Genomic DNA, 18,471 nt, shown 5'->3' with positions numbered 1-18,471 from the left:
AATGAGTTGCCTCTAACCATGAAATGTGGACAAAAGTTTGACAGTCAGTGTACTTTACATATCAACAATCACTGACATCAAGTTTGATAAGGAGAAAAGAATGCCTTGGTCCCCAGTGCAAATAGGGTGTTATAAAACTATAGTGCTAAAAATATTTTAGCACTGGACGAGTTAGGAGTTTTATTACTGCATCCGTTCTGCGTCTATGAATGTTCTCCTATATACTGCGAAATAAGCTTGGAAGCCCTATTTGTAGCAGATGGAATCAGCTAACAAATGGCAGAAAATGCAGAGAATCATATACTTCCAAATGTACTAGCAGATTTACTGTATATCTTACCATGCTAAACTGAAATATGAGATAGCACCATAGCAAATTATTCATAAATGTTTGAACAACAATGTGAGAGCACAGTCATAATAATATGTTATTCCTGGAGTCTATGTTCAGTGCTGGAGCTGATGTGGGCATCTGATCTAAGTTTAGCCATGCATATGGGGATTTCAAACTCTTGAGAAGCAGCAATGCAACCAAAGCTGCCACTGAAAAGGTAATTGAGAGAGAGAGAGAGAGAGAGAGAGAGAGAGAGAGAGAGAGAGAGAGAGAGAGAGAGAGAGAGAGAGAGAGAGAGAGAGAGAGAGAGTGAGACGCGTACACCTACACGGTAGTATCAGTGTTGTCCATGGCACTTAGTGAAGTCATGTACTTGCATGATATTAATGCTGCTGTTTTGTATGCACAAAAAGAGAAGACAGTTCACGCTAACATTATACAGTTTAAGACCAAGGGGTTTCAAACACCCATAATTACTTCTCTTAGGATGATTATGTCAATAGTGAGTGCACACAGCATTCTGCAGCGATACGCCATTCCATCTGGTTTGGGCTTACTGGGACTATCTCATTCCAAAATCATAGGCATTAATATGGAACTGGTCCCCCCTTTGCTGCTATAACAGCCTCCACTTGTTCACACCTGACTTGTTCTAATTGGACTGTAATCCTTAACAATGAATCATAAGGTTCAGGTGTGAAAAGGAGTCTTTAACATGTTTAGTTATATGAGATATCCATACAGTACAGGACAAAATTCATTTTTTTTTTTTTCAAAAGGTAAAGTACAATGTACACGTCTGTTTACTTTAGGTCAGTTATCCTTTAACTTTGACACAGTACACAGTGCAGCACATGGGGATGTGTGAAACTTAATCCTCAACCGCAGGTGTCCCCATTTGCGGCAGCTATTAACTAGCTTTTCGGGTGCCACTTGTGGTAGCAAGGCAGTGTTTCTGGGTTCAAACCTTGGTGTGAGCCAAATCAGGAGGAAGTGGTACTCGCTAAGCAGCAGCGTGATGTTCTTTACACCAGAAACTATGGCCGATGGTGCGTAACCTGCCCGGCTTGGCCCTATAGTATGAATCAAGCTTGTAATTGGCAAATCATTTCTCGCTTAACCTGGAAAGGCCATGGCGGTTCACCTCATCGTCGCTCTTGTTCTCCCTCGGACCCCACGGCGTCTCACAGCTCTCCCCAGTGACAGACGTCCATTAGTCAATCGCTCCAAAATGTTTTGTCACTTGCAGATTGGACTGTAAATAATTGAAGACAGCAATCTGTCATAATACATCAGTGTTGACTCAAATGGCTTGATAGAAGCAATAAACAATATTCTCTTGTGACAGTCCTTTGTGGATTAGCTAGCTAGTTTATGGATGTTTGATCCATATAGCCTAGATTAGAAACCAAGTGGCTCTGCACTCAATCATATGCAAATGTAGGGCTAAGAAATATATGAATTGGAGTGAAGACTCAGGTTTCTATTCAAACGCAACTTTCCCTTGCTTTGCATTGAGTTTCACACTTTAAATATTATTTTGCAGATTTTCATGATTCAAATTGTATGTACTCATGTTGTGACAAGACAAATATTGTTCTTGACATATTCTAGAAACTCAGGAGCCATTTTTTTTTTACATTCACATTTCAGTACTTTAGCAGACACTCTTATCCAGAGCGACATACAGTAATGAGTGCATACATTTTATTTTCTCCATACTGGTCCCCCGTAGGAATCAAACCGACAACCCTGGCGTTGCAAGCACCATGCTCTACCAACTGAGCCACACAGGACTGAGCCACAAGCACAGCCATAACTTTGTTTATACAGGTCCATGACATTTACATTTGACATTTTAGTCATTTTAGCAGACGCTCTTATCCAGAGCGATTTACAGTTAGTGAGTGCATACATTTTCATACTGGCCCCCCGTGGGAAACGAACCCACAACCCTGGCATTGCAAGCGCCATGCTCTACCAACTGAGCTACAGGGGACTTGACCACATATACTTTGAAATTCACATACTGAGCCTAAGCCAGTCTCAGTCATCCCTGCTCCTTTTCCCGTGCAGGGTATGAGCTTTGAGCAACAGGGGCTTCTCACCATGCGCAACAGAACCCTGGCCGTCATAGCCACCAGTCAAAAGTGGACAGAGTCTACACCGAGACAAGCTGCAAACTAATCAACTCTGACTTGGGTGTCTGGGCTGGCATTGGAACCTCCTTTGACGAGCACAGGTTGCAGCGGGTACTTTATCTTGCCGCACTAAAGTGTCTCGCTGGCAGCTGTTGGCATGTGCTATCCACCTCATTGATCCAGGTGTCTGTGTGGGGCTGCATAATTCTGTTTAATGTATGAGGACCGAGGGGCTCAGAGACTGTCAGAGGGAGTAGAGACTGATCTGCCCTGCCTCATACTAATGCCGTCTGGCAGCCCTCCCTGAGGGGACCAGGGGGAGAGGAGACCAGGGCAGGCAGCGGGAGGACTCACTCTGCCCATGCACATTCATCAAAGAGGGGCTGGAGAGGGGGATTACGCCCTGGTGGTGGAAGACCATGTCTCCAGGTGATACCCAATTTACAAAGGCCTTTTTAAAAATGAAAGCAAAGTCAGACCTTTGTGTGTGTCAGGTGAGCAGTGGAAGTGGTTGACCATTGGTCAATCCAGAATAACATTAAAAGTATGAATGAAATGGAAATGTTGTTGGCACAAGCAGTAATACACTTCATTTTCTATCGGTGGAAATTATATAAAATTCAGGGGCAGAGTGAGGACCGTACGATTTACAGAATATGATGGCATAGTAAACCTCACAAGGCAGGCTAAAACACTAGAGTGGCTTTTCTCTTCAGGACAGCATGTGCTGACAAATGTTGAAATCCACTCGAATAAAGGGCCTCATTGCCAAAATCCTGATGTATCCCTTTAACTCATAAACTAATGTTTGTTGATTATTAAGGCATTCCGTACTCAGGGAATACTTTAATAAAATGTGAAAGTACTGTAAATAAACTGATAATACAGGTGAAAACCCTAAAGCAAACACAACAACCTAATAATTATGATTGATTGTTTTCTGGCCACTTCATTTAAGCAATAAGGCTAGAGATGGTGTGGTATATGGCCAATATACCACGGCTAAGGGCTGTTCTTAAGCACAACGCAACGTGGAGTGCCTGGATACAGCCCTTAGCCGTGGTATATTGGCCATATATCACAAACCCCCGAGGTGCCTTATTGCTATTATAAACTGGTTACCAACGTAATTAGAGCAGTAAAAATAAATGTTTTGTCATACCCATGGTATACGGTCTGATATACCACGATTTACAGCCAATCAGCATTCAGGGCTCGAACCACCCAGTTTATAATATCCAATAAGTAATTTTACATTAGGGTTGTTGAATATATTTAATATGTAGAGTTATAGAAATAATTTGATGAGTTATACTGTATGTATGTGTGATTGAATTAGACAGACAGACAGACAGATGCAGGCAAGCAGGCAGGCAGGCAGGCAGGCAGGCAGGCAGGCAGGCAAGCAGGCAGGCAGGCAGGCAGGCAGAGCAAACTTCAGGGTAACTATGGAGTCAGACAACCCCCTTGGGTGCTTTGCATAGACTGGTTTGGTTTGAGAGAGATCTGGGAAGAAATGTGCTTATATTTATGTGGGTACTCCTCATATTAAAATGGTTTATTTGTGTTGTTTCCCTAAATCCACACCTATAATTATTAGACAAACTCCCCAGCATGACTTTAGACAGACAGTCTGTTGTGTTTGAATTTTTATTAATAGCAACATCAGAGTACTAAATGTACAGAGGACGAATCCAATGAGAATCGCATTTACAGTGCTTGCAAATACAGAGCTTAGAAGTACAAGAGTAACCAAATAAAAATCACCTGGAAATTCAAACGTTACCAATACCTACAAAAAGAAGAGAGATGTGATCCATAAGACACAAAATAAAAGTATACAACATTTAGCTGACACAGAAACTAACTGTTTATAGTACAGTCCTTCTGTGTGCGTATGTGTGTGTTTGTGTGTACTATATTCATAGATTTATATAAAAGTAACATAGGTACTCATTGATATATTAAACACAAATATAAAAGTTTAAGAGTCACAAAGTACAAATTTTTAATTGTTATGGCAACAAGACTTCAGTCAGTTCCGTGTAGTAGTAGTATGGATTCTTGTGATGGTTTCTCTGAACAAACTGTTGTTGTGTGCCCCCATGTGAAAAAAACACCAGAAAGAAAAAGATGTCGTCTCAGTCAGGTGTATGTGTGTATCTATCGTTTTGCTTTGTGAATGATTTCAATACCTGAAGAAACGTCTTCCCAATATCTCCCAGACATACAGTGCTATGAAAAAGTATTTGCCCCCTTTCTAATTTTCTCTACTTTGGCATATTTATGATACTGAATGTTATCAGATCTTCAACCAAAACCTAATATTAGATAAAGGGAACATAAGTGAACAAATAACACAACAATTACATATTTATTTCATAAACAAAGTTATGCAACACCCAATTCCCCTGTGTGAAAAAGTAATTGCCCCCTTACACTCAATAACTGGTTGTGCCACCTTTAGCTGCAATGACTACAACCAATCAGTCTCTCACGTCGCTGTGGAGGAATTTTGGCCCACTCTTCCATGCAGAACTGCTTTAACTCAGTGACGTGTGGGTTTTCAAGCATGAACTGCTCGTTTCAAGTCCTGCCACAACATCTCAATTGGGATTAGGTCTGGACTTTGACTAGGCCATTCCAAAACTTCCAATTTGTTGCTTTTTAGCAATTTTCATGTAGACTTGATTGTGTGTTTTGGATCATTGTCTTGCTGCATGACCCAGCTGCGCTTCAGCTTCAGCTCACAGACGGATGGTCTGACATTCTCCTGTAGAATTCTCTGATACAGAGCAGAATTCATGGTTCCTTCTATTAAGGCAAGTCGTCCAGGTCCTGAGGCAGCAAAGCATCCCCAAACCATCACACCCCCACCACCATGCTTGACCTTTGGTATGATGTTCTTCCTGTGGAATGCAGTGTTTGGTTTTCACCGGGCATAATGGGACCCATCTCGTCCAAAAAGGTGACTCAAGTTTGCCAAAAAGCACCTGGATGATCATCAAGACTCTTGGAAGAACGTTCTATGGACAGATTATTCAAAAGTATAACTTTTTGGACGACATGGTTCCAGTAATGCCTGGCGAAAACCAAACACTGCATTCCACAGGAAGAACATCATACCAAAGGTCAAGCATGGTGGTGGGGGTGTGATGGTTTGGGGATGCTTTGCTGCCTCAGGACCTGGACGACTTGCCTTAATAGAAGGAACCATGAATTCTGCTCTGTATCAGAGAATTCTACAGGAGAATGTCAGACCATCCGTCTGTGAGCTGAAGCTGAAGCGCAGCTGGGTCATGCAGCAAGACAATGATCCAAAACACACAATCAAGTCTACATGAAAATTGCTAAAAAGCAACAAATTGGAAGTTTTGGAATGGCCTAGTCAAAGTCCAGACCTAATCCCAATTGAGATGTTGTGGCAGGACTTGAAACGAGCAGTTCATGCTTGAAAACCCACACGTCACTGAGTTAAAGCAGTTCTGCATGGAAGAGTGGGCCAAAATTCCTCCACAGCGACGTGAGAGACTGATCAACAACTACAGGAAGCATTTGGTTGTAGTCATTGCAGCTAAAGGTGGCACAACCAGTTATTGAGTGTAAGGGGGTAATTACTTTTCACACAGGGGAATTGGGTGTTGCATAACTTTGTTTATGAAATAAATATGTAATTGTTGTGTTATTTGTTTACTTATGTTCCCTTTATCTAATATTAGGTTTTGGTTGAAGATCTGATAACATTCAGTACCACAAATATGCAAAAGTAGAGAAAATTAGAAAGGGGGCAAATACTTTTTCATAGCACTGTATATCGGTTTGGATTCATCTTCTCTGAGAGAGTGACAAGGCAATGCTGAGGCAATGCCTCACTGTCAGGGCTGACTATGTTCCATTCTGACGACCTGTCCAGTGATAACCACGTATCGATTGAGTTGTGCTATCTCAAATATCAACCTTAAACCAGTCCAGATCAATATTCACTCCATTTTCAAGGCGTCATACTGAATGTCAGTCTGAGGCCCTTTTTTGTGCAGTGGCATATAGCTATGCTCATAGGCAGATGTGTTTCATGTAACCAGACTCCGTTTGACCCAAAATGGCCGTATAGGAAACAGTGACGTCATTAAATGATAGTTCAAGTCATTGAAACTATTGATAAGCATTGGTGATCATGTCAGTACAATAGCTCTTATGAATAGAAAAATAAAAACATGATCTGTGAGGAGAATCGGAGCACTTCGCTTTAGATAGAGTTTAAGTGCACAATACATGAAGTCATAATAACATGATGATGGAAGCAGTGTGTGAACGAATGACCCTGTGTAAAGCAAAAATATGCACCCAAAAACAACCCAGACACCGCATTTATTCCCTTTCTCTAAGTATTTCAGAACAACTAGGAGTATCCGTAACACCTCTGTACCGTAATTAGCCTGTGGCCAGAAGAATTCTAATGATATCAATCAGTCACAATGTTCATTATGATAATATGTCCTCCCCCATCAGTATAGTGCCATATTGAAATACATTAAGTCTGAACCCCCTGGCCTGTGATTAGACTGAGAAACAAGACAGATTGATCATTTTAGTTCTGGAGTGTTCACCATATCTCATAGATAGAAAAAGCCTCTTGGGCCATTGAGACGTCAGGCAAAGATTGAATATTTCAATAGGTCGCAATCAATACAACTGATAATCAATACGATATTAACATTAACATGAAGCGAAATACAGCCCAATATGTGTGTGACATCTCCTTTCCTCTTGCAGATGGCACTGACTGACTGCATCCTTTTGTTAATTGACAGTTTGTTTGTCATATGTGACACATTGGGGGCATACTGTACTCTAAGTGTCAGGGATCACTGAAGAGACAGCTAGAGCAGATACGTCTCTTATATAGATATTTGTTTGTTCATAAAAGGTGTTCAGTCTTTGGTGTCAACTTAATATTTCTCTGATCTTACTCCACCTCCCATTCAGAGTATACATACAGTGAGGGAAAAAAGTATTTGATCCCCTGCTGATTTTGTACGTTTGCCCACTGACAAAAAACTGATCAGTCTATAATTTTAATGGTAGGTTTATTTGAACAGTGAGAGACAGAATAACAACAAAACAATCCAGAAAAACGCATGTCAAAAATGTTATAAATTGATTTGCATTTTAATGAGGGAAATAAGTATTTGATCCCCTCTCAATCAGAAAGATTTCTGGCTCCCAGGTGTCTTTTATACAGGTAACGAGCTGAGATTAGGAGCACACTCTTAAAGGGAGGGCTTCTAATCTCAGCTTGTTACCTGTATAAAAGACACCTGTCCACAGAAGCAATCAATCAATCAGATTCCAAACTCTCCACCATGGCCAAGACCAAAGAGCTCTCCAAGGATGTCAGGGACAAGATTGTAGACCTACACAAGGCTGGAATGGGCTACAAGACCATCGCCAAGCAGCTTGGTGAGAAGGTGACAACAGTTGGTGCGATTATTCGCAAATGGAAGAAACACAAAAGAACTGTCAATCTCCCTCGGCCTGGGGCTCCATGCAAGATCTCACCTCGTGGAGTTGCAATGATCATGAGAACGGTGAGGAATCAGCCCAGAACTACACGGGAGGATCTTGTCAATGATCTCAAGGCAGCTGGGACCATAGTCACCAAGAAAACAATTGGTAACACACTACGCCGTGAAGGACTGAAATCCTGCAGCGCCCGCAAGGTCACCCTGCTCAAGAAAGCACATATACAGGACCGTCTGAAGTTTGCCAATGAACATCTGAATGATTCAGAGGAGAACTAGGTGAAAGTGTTGTGGTCAGATGAGACCAAAATCGAGCTCTTTGGCATCAACTCAACTCGCGTGTTTGGAAGAGGAGGAATGCTGCCTAAGACCCCAAGAACACCATCCCCACCGTCAAACATGGAGGTGGAAACATTATGCTTTGGGGGTGTTTTTCTGCTAAGGGGACAGGACAACTTCACCGCATCAAAGGGACGATGGACGGGGCCATGTACCGTCAAATCTTGGGTGAGAACTCCTTCCCTCAGCCAGGGCATTGAAAATGGGTCGTGGATGGGTATTCCAGCATGACAATGACCCAAAACACACGGCCAAGGCAACAAAGGAGTGGCTCAAGAAGAAGCACATTAAGGTCCTGGAGTGGCCTTGCCAGTCTCCAGACCTTAATCCCATAGAAAATCTGTGGAGGGAACTGAAGGTTCGAGTTGCCAAACGTCAGCCTCGAAACCTTAATGACTTGGAGAAGATCTGCAAAGAGGAGTGGAACAAAATCCCTCCTGAGATGTGTGCAAACCTGGTGGCCAACTACAAGAAACGTCTGACCTCTGTGATTGCCAACAAGGGTTTTGCCACCAAGTACTAAGTCATGTTTTGCAGAGGGGTCAAATACTTATTTCCCTCATTAAAATGCAAATAAATTTATAACATTTGTGACATGCGTTTTTCTGGATTTTGTTGTTGTTATTCTGTCTCTCACTGTTCAAATAAACCTACCATTAAAAGTATAGACTGATCATGTCTTTGTCAGTGGGCAAACGTACAAAATCAGCAGGGGATCAAATACATTTTTCCCTCACTGTAAGTCATCTTCACAGTCAAGTGGGCTAACTGTCAAATCAACAGAGAATTCATAAAATAGCTCTGATAATGTATGTCCGAGTTGCCTAAAATGATAATTTAGTGTTACACATTGTGAAAATTAAATAGGTTTTGCATGATCTAGGTATGTTCTTTCATGTTTCCTGATTTTGACCTCACACAATGTTGCAATTACCTGCCACAATAATTGATAACTTCAAACATTTGATGAAAAAGGTCAACTTTTCTTGAAACACTGATACAAGGAAACAGGTCAAATGTGGAGGAAGGATGAGTGTACTGTGAACACGTTAGTGGACTACAGCACAGGTATTGTTCAGTGCATCATATTCTTCATAACAGATTGAGCAGAGAATCATGCCAGGTATGCTTTAGTGCATCAAATTCTTCATAACAGATTGAGCAGAGAATCATGGGTATTGTAGTTGGCATTGATATTTCACACTGAGGGAAGAACTGAAATCCTGTGAGTGGCTTATGGCAAGTTACATTTTCTTTGCCATTCCAGTGCTAGTTTAGGTACTTAAGTGACGACCCTAAAGCCAGGTACACACTACATTTTTGAAGTCCTATGGGCGTATTACCATTCATATTTCAAGACACTTGAGAGAGTTCTAATATGAATGTTGCAAGGTGCAAGGCTTTCACATGTAACAATTTCACAGTATATCAGGAATTTAAGAAATGTGCATTCAGGACAATATAATATCAAATGTTTTGATATTTGATTGGGAGCATATACAAACATCTGAGGCTCGTAGACAGTATTCGAGGAACCTTTCACATGAAAGGAATTGTGCCCCTGATATTCCTATGATGTCCCAAACTTCCTTTAGAATATTGAGGCAAAAATACATTTATGCCAAAAATAGTATAGTATGTTACTGGCTTTAAACAATCATATCTAAAAATCATATGTTTTCATATGTTAATGAGAGGGGAGAATTTTGTGGCAAACAATTAGCGGTATTTCAGTGATCATCATATGAAAGATAGACATAATAATTACATACCCGATACAGTTCAGTACCAGCATAAACAAAACAAACAAAAACATCAAGAATCCTTGTTTTCGGCATATGCATCAGCAGGTGTCCTTTTTTCAATCTTCCCAGTGTTACCATTGCATCAGTGAGTGGTTTACCATGAAAGGGGAGTGAAATATCTACCCTAAAAACCCACTGAACCCTTATTCTTTGTTCTCTTTACTACTCTACTTTCTAATAATGTATCTATGGTTTCAACTCATGCCAAAATAATATGGGGGTCATAGGTCTTATAGTTTTCCCTGCCTTTAAAGAGAAAAATAACACGTCTAGATCGCTAGAGTGGTTACATGTAGTAAATATTACAACACAAATTCACAAAAAAGAAATTCAGTCTCAGTGTCTAACTTTCTCTCATTATAATTATTATTGGGTTGACATTACTTCCCCTTTTCACCATGACTAATCATATTTCCAGAAGCAAATAGAATTCCTATGAAAATGGTGTGTCAGCGTTTGATAATTGCACATCGTTTACCAACCAAACCCAAGGCAGCAGCATTCTGATCTCAACCTAGCATACAATCAAAATAACTTCTCACGTCTGTGTAGATTCTCCTGGACCATAGCTCTGTTACTTCTCACAACCCAAATCCTTCTTCAGTATTTAAAATATTGCAGCTTCTATTAAAGTATTGTATTGTTTAGCTAAATATATAATACAAGTACTGCTTGAAAGTGCAGGTAGAAGCTTGGCACAAGGTTAGTTTGTGTTGTGAAAGAAATACTGTAGTTACACATGTAAACAAAGACACTATCCCCAACCTAGCTGAACCTTTCCCAAAAAGGGACAGGTCTTTAAAATAGAACACACCTGTACACAAATAGAAGTAAATATATAGAAAATACATTTACACAAGTATAATATACAGTAATTTAGTAACCCTCTGACTATTAGGATAACACTCTTCATTCCAAAAATATATGTTATTTTGACGCAACTCAACCTCAACGTACATGTTGGGCCGAACTGGCATCGTCATTCATGGTGTTTTGGCGTGTGAGTGGAGAGAATGGTGTACTTGGAGTCACAGTTGCACCACAACCTCTGATCCAAGGTCAGTTATTTACCCCTCCAGTTACATAAGCTTATGATTTAGTGATTTAGGTTAACTCATCTCGGACCTATACTAAGGGTCTACTTCTGCCTTGAGCTCAGGGAACAGAATAGCTGAAGCCTGAATCTTGTCCATCTCCTTGAGTAAGTGCAGATCTCAACCCGGGACAGAATCCAGTCCATCTTTACATCTGTACATATTGCTTTCCACACAGAATAATTGCGATCGAGTGTTGTTGTCTTTTGTGCTTTCTACCAACCCACTAGTGTAATGAAAAGTTGTTGTATTGTCCAAGTGTCCTGACTCACCAAAGATGGGATTGTATTGACTTATCAATGAATTTATGTATTACATGTGGCCCAGACTTCTTGTTTTTCATTGGCTGCTCCCAATCCCCTGGTTCCGCATCTCATTGATGATGCTGGAGGTTTTGACAAGGCAAACACACTGATATTCCACAGGCTCGCATCCATGAGCAACCCCCACGAACCAGGAAAGAACATGCCTGTTTTTCACTGTACTACACTTGGCATGAAAGAGGGAGACTGTATTCCTTCATACAGTAGAGGTGAGCTTTATGGAGGAACAGTATTATACATGGTTGTGACTGCATTCACAGCACAAGATATACAGCTAATTTGGACCTAATTCGAAGGCATACCTTTAAAAGAAATAGCTGGAGGGGGATGTTCAGATGTCAATTTCTTGATTTGCATGAATTTATGAGATTATGCTATAGAAAAGACTGCTTCCAATTGTAAATACTTCTCCTCACACGGGGCACCATTTATAAAGCTATGTGATGATAATATGATCATTCCAATTATAATTCCAATTACCATGTGCTTGATAAACACAACACAAAAAAGTATTATGATTCCCAAAAAATACACACAAATCACACTTAATAGTGGACTTAGAAGCACTTTTGAAAAATCTGACCTTTAGTTGTTTTAATATATTTGCAATTAGACACTGGAAAACAGTGGTAAACACTGAATAATTAGATACAGTGCATTCGGAATGTATTCAGACCCCTTGACTTTTTCCACATTTTGTTACGTTACAGCCTTATTCTAAAATGGATTAAATAAATACAAATCCTCATCAATCTAAACACAATACCCCATAATGACAAAGCAAAAACAGGTTTTTATAATTTTTTGCTAATGTATTAAAAATCATCTTTGAGATGTTTCTACAACTTGATTGGAGTCCACCTGTGGTAAATTCAATTGATTGGACATGATTTGGAAAGGCACACACCTGTCTATTTAAGGTCCCACAGTTGACAGTGCATGTCAGCCAAAATCCAAGCCTTGAGTTCGAAGGAATTTTCCGTAGAGCTCCGAGACAGGATTGTGTCGAGGCACAGATCTGGGGAAGGACACCAAAACATGTCTGCAGCATTGAAGGTCCCCAATAACACAGTGGCCTCCATAATTCTTAAATGGAAGAAGTTTGGAACCACCAAGAGCTGGCCACCCGGCCAAACTGAGCAGTCTGGGGAGAAGGGCCTTGGTCAGGGAGGTGACCAAGAACCCGATGGTCACTCTGACAGAACTCCAGAGTTCCTCTGTGGATATGGGAGAACCTTCTAGAAGTACAACCATCTCTGCAGCACTCCACAGTCAGGCCTTTATGGTAGTGTGGCCAGACAGAAGCCACTCCTCAGTCAAAGGCACATGACAGCCCGCTTGGAGTTTGCCAAAAGGCACCTAAAGGACTCTCAGACCATGATAAACAAGATTCTCTGGTCTGATGAAACCAAGATTGAACTCTTTGGCCTGAATGCCAAGCGTCACTTCTGAAGGAGACCTGGCACCATTCCTACGGTGAAGCATGGTGGTGGCAGCATCATGCTGTGGGGATGTTTTTCAGCGGCAGGGACTGGGAGACTAGCCAGGATCAAGGAAAGATGGACGGAGCAAAGTACAGAGAGATCATTGATGAAAACCTTCTCCAGAGCACTCAGGACCTCAGACTAGGGCGAAGGTTCACCTTCCAACAGGACAACGACCCTAAGTACACAGCCAAGACAATGCAGGAGTGGCTTCGGGACAAGTCTCTGAATTTCCTTGAGTGGCCCAGCCAGAGCCCGGACTTGAACCCGATCGAACATCTCTGGAGAGACCTGAAAATTGCTGTGCAGCGACGCTCCCATCCAACCTGACAGAGCTTGAGAGGATCTGCAGAAAAGAATGGGAGAAACTCCCCAAATACAGGTGTGCCAAGCTTGTAGCGTCATACCCAAGAAGACTCGAGGCTGTAATCGCTGCCAAAGGTGCTTCAACAAAGTACTGAGTAAAGGGTCTGAATACTTATGTAAATGTGATATTTCAGTTTTTTATTTTTAATACATTTGCTAACATTTCTAAAAACGTGTTTTTGCTTTGTCATTATGGGGAATTGTGTGTAGATTGATGAGGGGGAAAAAACAATTGAATCCATTTTAGAATAAGGCTGTAACGTAACAAAATGTGGAAAAAGTTAAGGGGTCTGAATACTTTCCGAATGCACTGTAGTTGAGAGGAGATATTCAATATTTCTCACTAACCGTAGAGTTAGAATAGTTCATTCTAAATTCCACCCTTGTGCGGTACTGCTCACATCCTACCTCCACTCATAGTAACTCATCATGTCTTATCACTTGTGAATGATGCTTGGGATGGAAGATGAAATGAAGACTTGTGTATTGGACACTGACCTGAGGCAGTATATATGTAAACATACTGCTAATCCTGTCTATTTGCCTTAGCTATCTGGATAAACATTCAGATAGAACTGACCATAACAGGACATAGGGTATGCACTGTTTGACAGCCATTGAGACAGAAGTTTTGAAGAAATGTAGTTAGCACAATCAAAAACCTCTGAGAAAAAGGTCATCCCGAATGGGGAATTAATATGGGCTTGGATTCGATAAGTATTTTGAAATCGTCCCCTTTGCTTTAATATCTGATTGGACAGCGCACGTCATTAACAGTCCAAACATCGTGTGGCATGGGAACTGCACTGCTTGGGTTGTGACTGACCTCTTTTTATGTATAAAAATAGACAGACTACTCTGGTTTTAAAATGGGACCTAGTAACAATGCCTTAAATGTAAGTGTTGAATAAAGCATTTACCTTTCTTTTTTTTTGTTGCTTGGCCTCAATGAATAGTGCTTCATATTATAAACATTTTCTGGACTTTGCAACACAATTCTTAAAACTACTTCAGAAAACATATTCAAATACTTTTATAACATATTTTTTTCTTCACTTTTCTTAAAAAAAAGATGGAGTTGGGATGATACAGGGTTAATATAGCACTATTTTAGTTGTCCATAAATTGTTGTCGAAAGTTCCTTCTGTACAGATTGTGGCACATAGTGGCATTATTGGCACATTGTTCAGTAATACAGCTCAGCTTCTTCCACTGTGAGCAGCTTCTCAGAGTCTCCTAGCTCTGCAAGGCAGCTAATCCTCTTCAAGGTGTCGCTGACGTCAATGGTCTTCTCCTGCACATCCAGTAATATAGCTATACATTAACTCTAACTACATATCTAAACTACCACAGGTCTCTGGATAATAATATGAAGTGGCAGCGGTATGGCTGCTCGGTTTGTCATAATTTTTAGAAAAATAAACATTTTCATTGGTGTCCAGAGAGAGAGAGTTCCCACTATTTTACAAAATTGGCCATTGTTTGAGTCACTTCTTTCTCTTGGTTGGAAAAGTTTACCAAAGTGTCCTGTGGAGAAAAATCATGACATAAGTCATTGAAATTGTTAAAAGAGCTGTAGAAAATCAATAGGTTTAAAGCAGTAGTTGGAGCAAAATAAGCATTTATGTTGAGCACATCAAATAGCCTACAGTATGTGCCATAACTCCCAGTTGTAAGTCCCATGTCACAATGTGAACCCACACTGCAATAACATTGTATATGCCCATCTAACTACCATGGCTCTCCATGTCTTTTAAGACCGCAGTGCTGGAAGGAAGAACTGGGGCGTTTGGGTTCTTTCTCTGACTGAGACCAATCTTTGTACAGATACGATGGTCTTGGCCCTCTTCCTCCTGCTACGGTACCTGCAGGCTTTCTAGTTCTTTTTAAATCTGGGTCAATAACAGACGTGTGGCCCCCTGGGCTTTCAGCCGTACACTGGGCCAGAGCATGTGTTTAACTTTCACGCTTTGAATTTCAAATGGAGGCAGTCCAGCCTATTGTTATGTAAGAAAGTCAAGTGAAAGTGCCCCTTTCCCATAACAAAACATTCAAACAATATTGCACTGACCACATGAATGAGGGCCGCAACTTCATAAATGCGTAATATGTTTCATAAAGGCACATAAAGGCACACTAGGTTGTCGAAGGGAATGAATCAAACATAATCGAGCCTATACTTCTAATAAAAATATTGAATTATAATAGCTAATGAATGACCTTTGGTGATCTTGCCGTTTAAATTGCATTTAGCCAGGCAGTTTATGAAAAATCATCGCCGAAATAACAACCATATGCCAAGTTCCCTTCTATTCCCAAACTGGGACAATATCACCCAGGGATCAAGGGGGAAAAGTGGTACTCACCAGAGCATAAATTCAGGAAGTCTGTTCCACCCATGTGACGTAAAAAAGCCTTCAGCTGGTCAGCAGGAGATCTCGAACCACTTCTCTGACACAAAGGCCACAGGAATCAGCTGCCTTTCAGTGGGAGAAGGTCTGTAGGACAAAGGATTGAGACACAAAGACAGTGAGAACCTGATACTTACTCATCATCTAAGTCCAGGACACACTCTTATAGAGGTACTTTGGAAAGGAAACAATACCAGTTACAAAAGAGGGATTTACACCATTTCCCAAAGATAGGGCCAGGACTTTTTCCCAAATATGTGATTTTACCAGGGAAAACTCATAATAACTAACCGAACAGTGAGAGGGAAGCACTTACACAAACAGTGATCAAACTGACCCAGAAACCTAGAGCTAAGAGCAATTTAAAGCCGACATACCTATTTCCATTGTAGGTGGTCTTGTATATAGGGGTCTGCTGGATCATCTCGTCCGTGTAGACGGGCACAGCGGTGCGCACACACTCGTGCGAGCACTGCAGGCTGTCGTTGTAGGCGGTGAAGATGTCCACCTTGCTGGGCACGCGGGCGGGGGTGAAGTCGGTAAGGTTCTGACAGCTCTCCTCCTGCTGGTGGATCTTCCGCTGATGGCTACTGTGACGGCCATTCCCCGACTGTGCACAGCTACAAAAACACGTACCAAAGACAAAAAACAAACATAAAATCATACCTTGTACCACTGGATGAGTGGCTCTGGTAAAAGCTTAATTGCCATTTTCAAAAGTGGTGTGTTGTGTGTCGGGTAGTAATTGCAAAGTAAAGGAATCTTTCCTACCAGTTTTTAAGGACAAGTGTAGTTATCAAGGCTGCGATGACCATAATGAGAGACACAGTGATTGTAATAATCTGGTGAACTGCCAGACCTGCAAAGAGACAAAGACACAAAACATACAGAAATGCTTAGTTACGAAGGGAACTGTTTTAAAGGCAGGTGGTAATTTGCCATGTTATAGAAAACTATTTAGTGATATTTTAAATATGTTTTTGAATGTGGATATGTGCTCCACATTGCACCTAGGGACAGTTCCACATTTTGTCCCGCGTCCCGCAACCAAAGCATCATGTCCCGCATTTTATCAACAAATTCAAACTCCATTCATTTAGAAAAAAAAGGTTGATTTGCCCAGTATTTTAGTCAAGCATTCCAACCTGTCACGTTGCGCTTACGAAAAGATACACACTGAGAATACAAAACATTAAGAACACCTGCTCTTTCCATGACATAGACTGATCAGGTGAATCCAGGTTAAATTATCCTTTATTGATGTCACTTGTTAAATCCACTTCAATCAGTGTAGATGAAGGGGAGGAGACAGGTTAAACATTTATTCCTAATATTTGGTATACTCAGTGTCAGGGGCGCAACTTTGGTTTTAGAAGTGGGGGGGCATATTATGATTGTATTTTTTTTTGTCGGATAAACACTCCAAACAGCCTACCCGACCGCTCGGAGGCATCCGCATGGTTCTAAAGCACACCGTTGTCTCGCTTTGTATCACATTCCAATGGTAAAACTTTGGGGGACAAAAATGTCCAGTGTCATAGGCCTATCTTTAACCAATCATATTTCTCATATACTTTTGGGCTAAATTCCGGGTAAACTTGGAAAGGACATTTAGCCTTACCACTTACAAAAAGTAAGTAAATAGCCGTATTAGACTGAAAGATATAAGGTAATTCCATCAAACTTGTGAGGCTCTCCATGCTCATTAGTTGCTCATTCAACATATTTTCTGCTACTTTTTCATAAAACAGCCACATTTGGTCTCTCATTTCTGCATCACCAAATTTTCCAGGAGGTAGAAGAGTAGGCTAGGTGCGCTTCAATTGCTCATTCAGCGCAGCAGACTGCAGGGGTGTAGTGCTGCCGGAGCTCCGCCGCTTCTCACAATGGAGCTTCTTTAGTAAAGTTAAATCAAAGCTGAATCAATGTCTTGGAAGATCACATAATGATTAATTAGTATTCTACATAATATAACCAAATATAATAGCATAGTATAACATTACTAGCTAGGTTTCCATCCAATTTGCGACAGATTTTCATGCAAATATTCTAAAATCTGCATAGAACAATATGCACATTTTTCCACCAGAGATGTGTTTCCATCACACTGAATTTTTGCGGATAAAATGCTGTGCATGATGACATAGTTCACATAAAAATTACTTTTGCCATTAACTTAAATTCCCATGTACCAAATGAAAAACACAAGTTAAATGAATTCCATCGCATGATGGTTTAGACACAAAAACTGTTGCGTTATACAGCAAATGTGCCCACTCTGGTCTTGGCACATGCGCTCTAGAAAACAGCTTGCAGATACAGTGCGGGTAGGCTACCTACATTATGAGATTATTATGGATAAAAGCGATATTATTTGTATTGTCAAGCATCGATCATCATGTCACCAGAATATATGACCATCGATATTTATTGGAAAGGAGCATCAAGATCATCACCTTGCACATTCACCACCCTGTGAAGTTCATCATAACTTATTTAATCTGTAGCCTATGATGGTTATTATTTCAATATTTGCGCATAAAGGCGTTTCCCCTGCCATTTCTCGCATAATTAATTTTACCGATACAAAAAGATCCCACCATGTCGAACGAACAAATTGTCTGTCTGCATTTATAAAATTGTACTGGCATT

At 40.8% G+C, this 18,471-nt stretch overlaps 1 protein-coding gene across 1 annotated transcript in view; it reads right to left on the bottom strand.

Annotated features, from left to right (window-relative positions):
• Nucleotides 1-13,688: 13,688 nt before the first annotated feature.
• ajap1 (adherens junctions associated protein 1) overlaps nt 13,689-18,471 on the bottom strand; it is an 89,382-nt gene continuing 84,599 nt past the window's right edge. The window contains exons 3-6 of the mRNA XM_041857903.2: nt 16,591-16,678; nt 16,197-16,439; nt 15,775-15,906; nt 13,689-14,935 (exon numbers count right to left, since the gene is read on the bottom strand). Of these exons, the coding sequence (XP_041713837.2) occupies nt 15,834-15,906; nt 16,197-16,439; nt 16,591-16,678 (404 nt within the window). The 3' untranslated portion in view covers nt 13,689-14,935; nt 15,775-15,833. The remainder of the gene's footprint in view (nt 14,936-15,774; nt 15,907-16,196; nt 16,440-16,590; nt 16,679-18,471) is intronic.

Source organism: Coregonus clupeaformis, chromosome 30 (genome assembly GCF_020615455.1).
Source record: "Coregonus clupeaformis isolate EN_2021a chromosome 30, ASM2061545v1, whole genome shotgun sequence".
Taxonomy (NCBI): domain Eukaryota; kingdom Metazoa; phylum Chordata; class Actinopteri; order Salmoniformes; family Salmonidae; genus Coregonus; species Coregonus clupeaformis.
The sequence above is the reverse complement of the archived record's forward strand: the minus strand, read 5'-3'. Positions and strand labels throughout refer to the sequence as shown.